General features: G+C 40.5%; 1 protein-coding gene and 1 non-coding gene across 3 annotated transcripts; both read left to right on the plus strand.

Moving 5' to 3' along the window:
• The first annotated feature begins 319 nt into the window (after positions 1-319).
• SLC25A3 (solute carrier family 25 member 3) lies at positions 320-7,684 on the plus strand. 2 transcript variants are annotated; one of them, XM_047742239.1, is made up of 8 exons: positions 320-475; positions 698-858; positions 2,545-2,669; positions 4,906-5,085; positions 5,481-5,662; positions 6,502-6,674; positions 7,139-7,249; positions 7,344-7,684. In XM_047742239.1, exons 2-8 carry the CDS (start codon positions 702-704, stop codon positions 7,502-7,504), a joined length of 1,089 nt encoding a protein of 362 aa, XP_047598195.1. In that variant the 5' UTR covers positions 320-475; positions 698-701; the 3' UTR covers positions 7,505-7,684. The 2 variants fall into 2 exon arrangements, with proteins under 2 accessions (XP_047598195.1, XP_047598196.1); XM_047742240.1 differs by lacking the exon at positions 2,545-2,669 and adding an exon at positions 2,843-2,964.
• LOC125108131 (small nucleolar RNA SNORA53) lies at positions 6,181-6,428 on the plus strand. Its single transcript, XR_007129810.1, has one exon. It is a non-coding gene; the product is annotated as a small nucleolar RNA SNORA53 (small nucleolar RNA).
• Positions 7,685-14,243: the final 6,559 nt, after the last annotated feature.

The following is a 14,243-nucleotide window of genomic DNA, read 5'->3' on the forward strand; positions in this document are numbered from 1 at the left end:
AACATTCTAACTGCAACACCAAAATAAAGTATCATATCACATTTGGGTTTTTTTTTCCTCCTTCTGTTTGTGACTACTATACTGGGACTCATTTAAACGAAAAAAAACTGAACCCCGACGTCAAGGAAAGACGCTTGAAGGTGAAGGGACAAAAGAAGAGGTCACGAGCACAAAACCCACACCACTCAAAAACCCGGCTCGGAATGCGCGCGTGCGCAGAACGAATCCTCCTGCGCAGAAACCGGGCCGGAAGGGCTGGGGCGGACGGGGGCGGGGATAGGGTTGCTAGGAGAACGCGATGATGCTACGGCCTCGGCGCCCTTTTCCGCCAATGGGTGCCGCTTGCTGCGGTGACACGTAGTGTGCGTCACGGTGACGACGCGCGAAGGGCAAGATCTAAGGGTCGGGAGGACGTTCGGCCTCTGTGAGCCGCAGCCTTTTCAAGGGAGCGGTTGTGTGTTCGCCATCTTAGGAAGTGAGTGTGCCAGGCCTTTCCCCCGGTGGGTGCGGGGAACGGAGTCCCTCTGAGGAGCCGCTTAGGCTGTAGGCCTGGTCGATTTCCTTGAAGGAGGCCGCCATGACCTCCTCAAGGGCGCGGAGGCGGGAGGAGCCCGTGTCGGGGTTCTAGGGTGCCGGTGACTTTGGCGGCCTGAGGGGTTCCTTTACCTTTCCTCCGACCGCTGCTCTCTTCCCTTAGGAAGATGTTCTCGTCCGTGGCGCATCTGGCGCGGGCGAACCCCTTCAACGCGCCCCACCTGCAGCTGATACACGATGGCCTCACGGGCCACCGCAGCAGCCCCGCGGGGCCCCCGGGCCCGCCCCGACGTTCCCGCAATCTGGCAGCAGCCGCTGTGGAAGGTGAGCTTAGACCCTGCCCCTATATGGTCGTTATGTGCCCTCGTGATCCACTCCGCCTTAGTGGCCTGGAGGACAGAGGAGGAGAACGCACCTGGCTTTCTGCACCACAGGACGGGGCCTAGTTGCTTGCCCTAGGATGTCAGCCCTTTTCGCTCTAGGCCGTGTGTCCGATCCTTGGCCCTTCCTCAAGGGCGTGGAAGGGCCCAGGCACAGTTCCCTCTGTGACCTCGACGTCCTCGGGAGAGTAGTTAAAGAGGCGGTGACTAGCTCCTTATCCTCTCTGCCGTGAGACCGCTTGGTCAGTGGACTTAAGTGTTGGGTAAAGTCTCCTTCCTGGCCACTGGCCACCTGCAGTTCTTTCTGTCTGTTACTTAGTTTGGCTTTAATTTTCTTTTTCTTTTTTTTTTTTAAAGGATTTTATTTATTCATTTGACAGAGATCACAAGTTGACAGACAGAGATCACAAGTAGGCAGAGGCAGGCAGAGAGAGAGGGGGAGGCAGGCTTCCCGCTGAGCAGAGAGCCCAAAGCGGGGCTTGACCCTAGGCCCCCAGGGATCATGACCTGAGCCGAAGGCAGAGGCTCTAACCCACTGAGCCACCCAGGTGCCCGGCTTTAATTTTCTTCTTAAAAATACTCCTTTGTTGGGGCGCCTGGGTGGCTCAGTGGGTTAAGCTGCTGCCTTTGGCTCAGGTCATGATCCCAGGTCCTGGGTTCAAGCCCCACATCGGCTTTCTGCTCAGCAGGGAGCCTGCTTCCTCCTCTCTCTCTGCCTGCCTCTCTGCCTACTTGTGATTTCTCTCTGTCAAATAAATAAATAAAATCTTCAAAAAAAAAAATACTCCTTTGTCAAGTATTCCTGACGTCTAGTGTTTGCTGAGAGGAGATATAGGAGATAATTGGGTCTCTTGTTTTAATGTAATTGGTAAAGGAGGGAACAGAAGCCCCAGATAAGCTATAAAAAGGAGGTAAATAATTGGAAGGGATCCCTTTAGTCTTACCTTTCAGGAATCTTTTCGGTTAGACTCAACTTGAACTTAATTGTTAATGTTTTAAGTCCCAGTGGAGTGTATGGACAGAGAAACCTGAAAACCAGATTGTAGGAATTGTGTAAATGTTATCTAAATTGTGTAAAACCTAAAGTTTTCAATCATTTATGTGTTTCTGTTATGTCTTTAGTGTGGGTAAAAAAATCCTTACACTGTTATGTAGTAAATGTTTTTGACTTTAGGAGTTTATCTAATTTTATGCTTAACCATGAATCCATAAGTGGGGATAGTATTGATTAGTGACTGGGGTACACTTAGAAGTTTGCAACCTTTTACTTATCTAGTGCTCTTCCTGGGTTTGGTTTGTATTCTGAAGTGTGTTTTTATCAGCAGTTAATAATTTGAAATTTGATTTAATTCGAAGAGCTATTAACATTGTCAAAGACTTTTTAGTATGGCCGAATAAGAGCTGGTGTCTCACAGAACCTTCATAATAATCTAAATGATGCTTTAATTTTGGCAGTAAATGTCTTGTTACTTAAAACTAGATGGAAAATCCTCTTTCAGCTTAATTGTAAACAGTAGCCAAAGCTGTTCATTTGTGATAGTACTATTTCACAGGGAATCATAGGTCTCTTTCATTCCCGGGGCCTTAGTCATCTATGAAGAAATACTTACTTGATTTTTTTTTCAAACAGAGCAGTATAGCTGTGACTATGGATCTGGCAGATTCTTTATCCTTTGTGGACTTGGAGGAATTATTAGCTGTGGCACAACACATACAGCATTGGTTCCTCTAGATCTGGTTAAATGCAGAATGCAGGTTTGTTTTGCATGTTGGATTGAAAGCATATTGTTGAAGCATGGCTTTTAAAGTTGTACAACATAGACATCTACTAACAAGCTGTGTGGAAACCTAATTATCCAGGAGGTAAGTTGATAACCAGTAACATGAGTTTTATATTAAAATGCATGGTGTGTCTTGTCTTACTACAGAGTACAGTTGCGAATATGGCTCCATGAAGTTTTATGCACTGTGTGGCTTTGGTGGGGTCTTAAGTTGTGGTCTGACACACACTGCTGTCGTTCCTCTGGATTTAGTGAAATGCCGAATGCAGGTTTGTATTTAGATGGCAGTACTGAATGTATCTTTCATGTGTGACTTAATTCCAAATAATTTTAAAAAGACTTCACAAATGAGAAAATTTGAAGACATAACAACTGCTAGAAACTTTGGTAGGAAACCAAACCCACATTTTCTTGACTCATGATCTTTATTTTAGTTAGTGTTTTAAATTGAAGAAAATGGCTCTCTTAAAAATGAGAGTGTAGGCACATTTTGGATCTCAAACCCTGGCTATAAATGGTATTTTGCTGCTGTGCTCAGTTCTGACTAGAGTCCCTCTTCAGGGCCTACTGGTTCTTTATGCTCCCAGATAGTCATTTTATAAGCAGTTGCATATTACAGTAGGTAATCCGTAGTGTATTTTTGAAGTAATTTCATTTCTCTTATTTTTCTGATAGGATCAGGTTAGAACACTAATGAAGGTTAGAAAAAATACTCTTCTCGCAGACCTGTACCCCTGGGGATAAAAATATATGTTTATAAAGCTGTAAAAAGAAAAAGAAAAAAGAAAGGATGAATACCCAAGTTTTGTAGCAACATGGTCGGGACTGGAAGAGATTATGCTGAGTGAAATAAGTCAAGCAGAGAGAGTCAATTATATGGTTTCACTTATTTGTGGAGCATAACAAATAGCATGGAGGACAAGGGGAGATGGAGAGGAGAAGGGAGTTGAGGGAAATTGGAAGGGGAGGTGAACCATGAGAGACTATGGACTCTGAAAAACGATCTGAGAATTTTGAAGGGGTGGTGGGGGGGTTGGGGGCACTAGGTGGTGGGTATTGTAGAGGGCACGGATTGCATGGAGCACTGGGTGTGGTGCAAAAATAATGAATACTGTTATGCTGAAAAAATAAAAAATTAATTTAAAAAAAAAGAAAAAATATTCTTCACTGTCTTAGTATTAAAATTTTGTAGGCACAGCTTTTTGTACATTTATTTACATAAGGTTTTTTATGATTAGAATATCTTAATTAGGATTACTGAAACAAAAATAATCAAACGTCAAAAATTTATTTGTCCCAAACAGGATTAGAAGTCTTCTTATCTAAAAGAGAGAGGAAGGTGAAATAAAGGAAGGTGAAATGTTAGCAGGGAGAGGAAGGTGACGTATACCAGCCCTTGTAGTACTGGCAGATACAGTGAAATTAGGATTTTTTTTTTTCTTTCCCATTAGTTAATAGAATGGATAGTGAAATACACCTTCACTAAGATGTATGCATGTCTCTTGAAGTGAGTTTAGGTCAAAAGACAGATTCTCATGTTGATTTACTTTTTAAATTTGTGTTTAATTTGCCTTAAGTTCATGAAACTTTATAATAAAACTTCTTAATGGGCTAAGCATGTATCAGGGATATAGACTTTTCTCTTAGGCAATAAGCTTTAAAACTAATTTTTAAGGGCGCCTGGGTGGCTCAGTGGGTTAAGCCGCTGCCTTCGGCTCAGGTCATGATCTCAGGGTCCTGGGATCGAGGCCCGCATCGGGCTCTCTGCTCGGCAGGGAGCCTGCTTCCCTCTCTCTCTCTCTCTGCCTGCCTCTCCGTCTACTTGTGATCTCTCTCTGTCAAATAAATAAATAAAATCTTTAAAAAAAAAAAACAAAAAACTAATTTTTAAAAAGTGGTAGAGTTGGATGGTGAAAAATTTTGAGTTAGTTTTATCATGTATTTTTCTAGGAATTCTGCCTCAACTAACCCTCCAAGACTTAAGTCTGACTGAAAGAAAGCTAGACCTTAATATACAAAGTTAAATTTACAAAGATGATTGTAGATACTAGGTTGATATGCAGTGAATTTGTGTTTACTCACCTTTTGTGCAGTTACTGGTTTATTTTAGAACCAAAGGAAAAACTAGTAATAGTAAAATTAAATATTTATGAGAAATGATAGCTGTTTGGTACATAGAACTAATTTTTTTCTTTTTGTTTTAAATACAGGTGGACCCCCAGAAGTACAAGGGCATATTTAATGGATTCTCAGTTACACTTAAAGAGGATGGCGTTCGTGGTTTGGCTAAAGGATGGGCTCCAACTTTCATTGGCTACTCTATGCAGGGGCTCTGCAAGTTTGGCTTTTATGAAGTTTTCAAAGTCTTGTATAGCAACATGCTTGGGGAGGTATGTAATTTAACTTAGAAATGGACAGTCCTAAGTTTACGTACTTAAATTGTAAAACCAAAAAGGGTCTTTTTTTGGTCTGTATTATACTGTGATGCTTTCCAGGTAAGTTGGATTTTGAGGTTTTTTAAAGAGTAAGGATCTGGGATTCCTCTGTACTTCCAGAGCCAACTATACTTGGCACCTAGATGTTCAAAAAAATAATTCACATTGTATTGTGGTTGGTAAGGTTACGGAGAGGATATACATTCAGTCTCATGTGTGTTGTTTGTGGACCATACGATAAACACTGTTAGGTTGTCTGAAATGTACTGTTTCCTAGAACTGTCCCCTAATTGAAATTGAAAACAGCCGATGCAATAGCGATACATGTTCCTTGTTGTTTTTCAATTTAGGAGAATGCCTATCTCTGGCGCACATCACTATATTTGGCTGCTTCTGCCAGTGCTGAATTCTTTGCTGACATTGCCCTGGCTCCTATGGAAGCTGCTAAGGTTCGAATTCAAACCCAGCCAGGTTATGCCAACACTTTGAGGGATGCAGCTCCCAAAATGTATAAGGAAGAAGGCTTAAAAGCGTAAGTGAACATTTGTCTAGAGTTACAGATTTAAGGGAACTGCATTTGTTAGTATTAAACCTACTGGACTTTTTTTTTTAGTCTATTACGTTAATGTCCATATTTACCTTTTATATAGAACATAAGCTCCAGGGACAGGGATAAGTTGATTCATGGTTTAAGCCCTGAATTAAAGACTTTTTCTAATGAACCGTTTGTCAGTCTGCATATGACTTGATATTAACTTTTGGGAAGGGCTTGTTAGAATTCTTGTCATGGGGGGGGAGCGCTTGGGTGACTCAGTTGTTAAGCATCTGCCTTCGGCTCAGGTCATGATCCCAGAGTCCTGGGTTCAAGCCCTGCATCTGGCTCCCTGTTCTGTAGGAAGCCTGCTTCTCCCTCTCCCGCTGCCCCTGCTTGTTTTATTCCCTCTCTCACTGTGTCTCTCTCTGTCAATTAAATAAATAGAATCTTTAAAAAAAAAAAAAAAGGCTTATCATCTGTGTTCACAGCTAAGAATTTGCATATAGTCTGGCTACAACATGCTTCCTTAGATCCACCTTTGTGGATGCCAATCTTGAACTGAGTTCTACTTGTAAACTTCTTGTTTCTTGTAGTTCCAGTCAGAGAAACATCCAGCAACTTTTTTGGTTGTATAGTCAAAGGTGCTTGAGTCATTGGCATGTGAGATAAATATACCTGCATGTTAGTCTTAGGTTCTGATAGAAATGACATGCAATTATGCTGCCATTTTTTGCTATCAGGACTCGGCTGGTGTGCGGACACATCTGTTAATGATGAGAATCTCTGCTAGGTGAATAAATGCAACTGAGTATAAAATAAGTCTCTTGGTTTCTTAGATTCTACAAGGGCGTTGCTCCTCTCTGGATGAGACAGATACCATACACCATGATGAAGTTTGCCTGCTTTGAACGTACTGTTGAAGCATTGTACAAGTTTGTGGTTCCCAAGCCCCGAAGTGAATGTACAAAGGCAGAGCAGCTGGTTGTAACATTTGTGGCAGGTTACATAGGTATGAGTTATTTACAGCATGTTTGTCTGAAATTAAGGACAAGTAACCATTTCTGTTACTGGCCCCTTTTTGTGAGGGGGGAACAATATTCCAAAGAAGTTATCTTCCCATAGCATTTTTTTGTGCCTTTTTAAGATTCCTAAATGCTTGTTAGTTTCTGAAAGAATTATTTTCAGGTTTACATGTCTTAAGTTTGGGGGATATATTGATTGCATTGCTGTACCTTTTTTCTTTTAGGTGTAGTTTCTCAATACATTTTTAATACAAAGGAAAGTTAATTAAAATGTGGATATAAAAACTTGAAGGATTGTTCTATTATTACATAGGATAGACTGCTATATAACTTTGTCAGTTTGTAAATCTGATTCTTTTTAAGAACTAAAAATTACGACAAGGTTATTGGTTGTAATACGAACTTTTTAAAATTAATCCCTCATGGGACTGTTTATGTTGACTTTTTTCAGCTGGAGTGTTCTGTGCAATTGTTTCTCACCCCGCTGATTCTGTGGTATCTGTGTTGAATAAGGAGAAAGGTAGCAGTGCTTCTCAAGTCCTTCAGAGACTTGGATTTAAAGGTAAGATTCCATCACCACCACTGCCCCCACCCCCAAACAAAGAGTAACACTTGAGTATGTTCCATTTTTCATTCATGTTTCATATTTCCACCAGGTGTATGGAAGGGACTCTTTGCCCGTATCATCATGATTGGCACTCTGACTGCACTACAGTGGTTCATCTATGACTCCGTGAAGGTCTACTTCAGGCTCCCTCGTCCTCCTCCACCTGAAATGCCAGAGTCTCTGAAGAAGAAGCTTGGGTTAACTCAGTAGAATGATCAAAGCAAATGTGGACTGAATCTGTTTGTTGATCAGTGTTGAGAAAAGTGCAAAAGGAACTTTTATATATTTGACAGTGTAGGAAATTGTCTATTCCTGGTATAATTACTGTAGTACTCCTGCCTAAGGCGAGAGTTTCAGACCCACTGTTGAAATAAACCCAACTGTTCATGATTTGTCTGTGATTTCAGTGGTTATTTTTAAAAATAGTTTTTAAAGATTTAACCCTAAAATGGAAGGATTTAAGTATAAGTTAAAACCTTAAGGAAAAAATGCAAACTAATCACTGTTGGTTCAGTACTACTTACACTCCTAAAAATAAAGGAAATCTACCTGAATTTTCAAAAACTTGATATAGTTGTAGTTAAATTGAAATATGGATAAATATGTGCGGTTTTATTTTGACAAGTTAATTTCAGCATGTAATCAAATTTTGCAACATGTACTATAATTTTTAAAAATCCCAGTGAGTTTGCTAATCCTCATTTGCAAAAGAAAATCTTTTTTTCTAGGGGCACCTGGCTGGCTCAGTTGGAATGTGCAACTCTTGATCTCAGGGTTATCTGTTGGAGTCCTACACTGTGTAGAGATTACTTAAATAAACTTTAAAATTAAATTGAAAAAATATGTAAATTAGGCTGGTTGTTAAAAAGATAGATTTTTTTTTTTTTAAGACTTTATTTATTTATTTGACAGACAGAGATCACAAGTAGGGAGAGAGAAGCAGGCTCCGGGCTGAGCAGAGAGCCTGATGCAGGGCTCGATCCCTGGACCCTGAGATCATGACATGAGCCGAAGGCAGAGGCTTTATTTAACCCACTGAGCCACCCAGGCACCCCAAAAAGATAGTTATTTAAAGGTTTTCTTTTGTTTGTTTGTTGTTTGTTTTAAGTAATCTGGAACCAGAGTGAGACTTGACTTTATAAGCCTGAGGTCAAGAGTCACATACTCTACTGACTGAGCCAGCCAGTTGCCCCTAGAATGATAGTTTTTAAAAGGACCAAAGCACTTGATAGCTAAAGCCACTTTAAAAAAAAAAAAAAGAAAAAAAGATTTTATTTATTTGAGAGGGGAGAAGGTCAGAGGGAGGAGACTCCCTGCTGAGCAGGCATTTCCCTATGTGGGACTCAATCCTGGGACTCCAGGATCATGACCTGAGCTGAGGGCAATTGCTTAACCAACTGAGCTTCCCAAGTGCCCGCTAAAACCACCTTAGTCGGCAATTCTCAAATCTGACTTTCTAAACTACAAAACATACAGCAAAAAATCACCTAGAAAGTAAGCCACTGTTCAGTTTTCTCCTGTGTTTGATTAGGAAATGTGAAAACCTAATCAGTAATAATTATTCAAATATGATTACATTTGACCTGAGATCTTCAGGTATCTGGATTGGGTTGGCAATCCCTGTATAAAGTATAAAAATGTGGGTGCCTGGGTGGCTCAGTGGATTAAGCCTCTGCCTTCAACTCAGGGTCTTGGAATCAAGCCCTGCATAGGGCTCTGCTCAGCAGGGAGCCTGCCTCCCCCGCCCCCTCCCCTGCCTGCCTTTCTGGCCTACTTGTGATCTCTGTTAAATAAATCTTTATATAGATAGGGACTTGGGGGAAAAAAATTTTGAAGAGTCTGAGGGAGAGAAATATTTTTATTAACAAACCCATGTTGTAAGGCCAGTGAACAAAATTTAGGAACCAGATACATTTAGTTACATGTTAACTTCTCTCTGTCATCACTTCATTTTAAGATTACAAACTTGTGTGTATTGCAGAGAGAAAGGAAGGGTTGTGGGTGCAGTTAAGCCACACTTAGAAGGTACAGCTCTAGTATGAGCCCACGTAAGTGATGGCTATGGTAACTGGCATCACCAGTGTGCGTTAGCATTGCTATGTAACCAACTGAAATCTAATGGCTTGAGACAATCTTAGATCAGGAATTCAGCAGCATCTCTGCTGGATCTTGGCTCTGGGTCTCATGAAGTTACAGTCAGATAGCTCTGAGGTCCTTTATAAAGGTTTTCACACTGGGCACCTGGCTGGCTCAGTTAGTAGAGCATGCAACTCTTGATCTCAGGGTTTGAGTTCAAGACCCACATTAGATGTAGAACTTACTTTAAAAAAAAAAAAAGGCTTTCACACGTATGGGCTAGGAAGATAACTCCAAGAATCTCCCTGTTAGTGGGTTAGTCTTTTTCTAAAGATCTACAGCATGGTGGCCTCAGGGCAGTTGGATTTATTTCAGGACTTTGAGGCAGAGCCAGGCAGAAGCTGGGTTTTTTTTTTAGGACTTAGATGTGGAAGTCCTATCAACCCTTCCACTATACTCTGTCACAACATCAGATATCTCAGAAGACTCAATCCCAGCATGAGGTGAAAGGAACATAATCCTGCTGGGAGAAGTGTCAGTAATGTAAGAAGAACATGTAGGAATGGAAATATATGTATATTAAGCCAATCCAAAGGTGGACTGGATTTGAAAAGTGATACACAGTTCCGCCAGCTTTCACTGTAAGAGATTTCCACTGCTAACTTTGAATGTGAGTTTTATTTTCAAGGACAATAGATTTTATTTGTGGGTATTGATAAGTATACGGTATTCATTGTCAAGAGTAAGCTATCTGTAGTTAGAGGTAATTTCAAGGGTATTTCTGAGTGAAAACCATTTCAGCCTAGATATTCAAGGAAATAAATGCTCACTCAAAATTTTGTGTATTCCCATTTCCCATTTTACATTTTAAATTTTATTCATACTAAAGGTTCTAATGTCATTTTAAATACCTTTTTAAAAAAGATTTTATTTATGTATTTACTTGGCAGAGAGAAACACAGTGAGAAAGGGAACACAAGCAGGGGGAGTGAGAGTGAGTGGGAGAAGCAGGCTTCCCATTGAGCAGTGAGCCTGATGGCGGGACTTGATCCCAGAAACCTGGGATCATGACCTGAGCCAAAGGCAGCTGCTTAACAACTGAGCCACCCAGGCATCCTCTAATGTCATTTTAATAACACTTTTTTTCACATTTGGTTTAAGAAAAAGTCAATTCCATAAAGCAGAACCCAGTGGAATGAGTATATTTGATTAGTATAATTGAATTACGCTGTAACATAGGACATGATAGAAGTGCATAGTCTTTTCCAGGAGAGTAAAAAATTATTCAAACTGTCTTTAACAACAAAACGGAGAAAAACAATTAAAATGAGTTTTGATAAGTTACAAATACCTTATGATGTACACAACAGAAGAACTTAAAGTTGAACCAAACCTTCATTGTGTGAAAGCTTGAAGTTTTGACCATGTTTTAAAATGAGTTTAACATTTTGTGATACCATTCTTGGGATACAGGATAGAAAAATATCCACACTGTTCATGAAGTTTGGTTCATAGTTTTGCTGCTAAATTTAGGAGCTACCAACTGTTTCTTTAGCATAAGAAATAGAAACAGTTGACTGTTTAACAACTTGGGGGTGGGGATGGAAGTTAGGGGTGCTGATTCCTTCCCTTCCCTGCAAACCACCAACTACCAGCATTGATATGGTTTATGAATCTTTTAGTTATTAATATATGACTGAGTTTCCTAGAAAAACACTAAAGTGTGCATGTGTGCCATGTATGCAACAGTCACTTAATAGAGACTAGCTATACTGAATGAAAGTCTAGGGGATATGTCTCCTGCACAAGATATAATTCGCACCTAATACTGTGATTCGATGTACAAGTCAGCTAGCTTGCTTTATGGAATGCAGTGTATGCAAGATTTGAAGATGAAGGATAATTCATTTAAGGACAGAATCTACTACTTCAAGCCATGATGTCAACACAGGGCTATATGAATCAAGATCAAAACTACTTCTAAGAAATCATTAACATTTGAACATTTGATGTGCCCAATGTTATTATTTGTGGATAAACAATTATTTACTGATTCTATTGGCTGTATAGTGGTTAGACTTTATTTTTTTTTAAGATTTTATTTATTTATTTGACAGAGATCACAAGTAGGCAGAGAGACAGGCAGAGAGAGAGGGGGAAGCAGGCTCCCCGCTGAGCAGAGAGCCCGAAGTGGGGCTCGATCCCAGGACCCTGATATCATGACCAAAGGCAGAGGCCTTAACCCGCTGAGCCACCCAGGTGCCCCTAGACTTTATTTTTAAAAGATCATATTTATGAGAGCACAAGAAGGGGGAGCAGCATGCAGAGGGAGAAGCAGGCTCCTTGATGAATAAGGAGCCTAATGTGGGACTCCATCTCAGGACCCTGGGATCATGATCTGAGCCAAAGGCAGATACTTAACCAACTGAGTCACCCAGACATCCCAAGTGGTTAGGCTTTATTTATTTATTTATTTATTTATTTTTAAAGATTTTATTTATTTATTTGACAGAGAGAGATCACAAGTAGACGGAGAGGCAGGCAGAGAGAGAGAGAGAGAGGGAAGCAGGCTTCCTGCCGAGCAGAGAGCCCGATGTGGGACTCGATCCCAGGACCCTGAGATCATGACCTGAGCCTAAGGCAGTGGCCTAACCCACTGAGCCACCCAGCCGCCCTCAAGTGGTTAGGCTTTAAATGATATTAAAGCAGGGAAATTCCACAGAAAGATTAAGATGACTTACCCACAAGAGACCATGCCTAATATTGAAGTGATTATATCTTCTACTGTTAGGAAATAGACCAAAACTTAACCATTCTCCTGTATTTGCCACGAAAGCTATCTGACCTGAAGACAAGAACATGACTGTAAGCCTAGTGACATTCCAGACTGATTTCAAGCCTCCTTCAAGAAAGTCCTTCTCAGCCTGGCTCCCAAATTACTGACAGACTGGTGAGTCATTATTTCAATAATAATAGAACTAGCACCAAATAAGATATGTACTTCATTTATTTGGTACTGATAGAAACAAATATTCCTCATAAATGAATTTTCAGATAGCTAAATTTATATTTTGAAGTGCTGAAAAAATTTTTTTAAAAATTTTATTTTTTTGACAGAGAGACACAGCGAGAGAGGGAACAAAAGCAGGGGGAGTAGGAGAGGAAGAAGCAGGCTTTCCACTGAGCAGAGAGCCCAATGTAGGGTGGATCCCAGGACCCTGGGATGATGACCTGGGCCTGGGCCGAAGGGAGACACTTAACAACAGAGTCATCCAGGTGCCCCTGAAAATTTTTTTTAAAACATGTCTAAAATATTGTGTCTTATTAAAATGATTACATGGAACATAATTTACATTTCATTTGATATAATTATGAATGTCAGATACCGTATAAAGATGTGCTATGGTGATATTTCCTCTGTGGGGTATAGCTCTACAAAAACACAGTCCCTTAGTATGTAACTTTTGTTGTATTAGTTAATGGCTTTGCCCTTTATATGCAAAGACAATTTGGATATGTTAATGGGAATATTCACAGCAGTCCTTCCTGTAAGGCACATGTTATTGTCCTTACTTATAGTTAAAATTAAAGTTCATATGCACTAAATTTGTCTGAGGCAACAGAATTCTGTGGTGACAGAGCCACGATTGGACCCCAGATATCTCTGATTTCAAAATCTCATGTTGTTTCTACCATATTAAATTGGACATGAATCAAAAACAGCTAGTCATGGGGCACCTGGGTGGCTGGCTCAGTCATTAAGGGTCTGCCTTTGGCTCAGGTCACGATCCCAGCATGCTCGGATTGAGCCCCACATCAGGTTCCCTGCTCGGAGGGAAGGCTGCTTCTCCCTCTCCTGCTTCCCCTGCTTGTATTCCCTCTCTCACTGTCTCTCTCTGTCAAGTAAATAAATAAAATCTTAAAAAAAAAAAAAAAAAAAAAAGCTAGTCACTTTAAAGTTTTTGGGAATGGCTCATCCCAGAGCCTTGGGCTTTTTGTCATGCAAGTTAGCTACTCACTCTCACACGTTCTGTGCACCTGGATACCCTTCATGCTAGGCATAGGAAACTGGGACTAATGTGTGTGTTTTTTTAAGGATCATTGTACTTTATTTTACAACTTTATTGAAGAATATTTGATGTGGAATAAATTATACATATTCAAAAAATTTTGATACATGTATGTACCTGTGAAACCACCATGATAAGCAAGATAATAAATACCCTTCACCCCTTGAGATTTCTTTGCACCTCTTTATAATCTGTACCTCTTGCCATCCCTAGGCAACCACTGATCTATTTTCTGCCTTTATAGTTTGCATTTCCTAGAATTTCATATACATAGAATTATATAATGCTATTTTAAATGTTAGAACTTCCTTCTCTGCTTAGGCTGTTCTAGTCACATCATCACCACACGAGTTGTGTTGCTTTAGGGCAGTCTCCATCTGAGGTTTGGCAAGCCCCCTGCAATTTACAATGCCTCTTCCTCAAACCCTGCTCTGTTTTAGGTCATCTTTACCTATTTCCTCAAGCCATAAAAGACCCAGGAAGGCTTACATGATTCTTTTCCTGCTCCCTGTCTGTGACCGTTCTCTTTTCCCTTTCTCTAAGTGGATAGTAAATGCTATGGCCCTGATCCTGATGGGCAGCTCTCTAGTTAGGGCTCCAACCATAGGTACTCTGCTCCCTGGTAGTCCACAAGGTTAAATGGTGTTCAGATCCTGCCCCATCAGATTTCCCAGCGGTAGACGGTAGATCCTGTCCCCACTTGTCTGAATGTGTGTGTGTGTAAGAGAGTGTGTATCAGGGGAATGCATAGGGTTCTTGCTATATAAAATTGCAAGTATAAGTTTTAGCATATTTTTTTGAAA

This window comes from Lutra lutra, chromosome 8 (genome assembly GCF_902655055.1).
Source record: "Lutra lutra chromosome 8, mLutLut1.2, whole genome shotgun sequence".
NCBI classification, from domain to species: Eukaryota; Metazoa; Chordata; class Mammalia; order Carnivora; family Mustelidae; genus Lutra; species Lutra lutra.

Coding starts and splice junctions, on each gene's coding strand:
- SLC25A3 (XM_047742239.1), top strand. CDS start 702: ATGTTCTCGTCCGTGGCGCATCTGGCGCGGGCGAACCCCTTCAACGCG. Junction 859..2,544: donor GGCAGCAGCCGCTGTGGAAG/GTGAGCTTAGAC, acceptor TTTTTCAAACAG/AGCAGTATAGCTGTGACTAT. Junction 7,250..7,343: donor TCAGAGACTTGGATTTAAAG/GTAAGATTCCAT, acceptor TATTTCCACCAG/GTGTATGGAAGGGACTCTTT.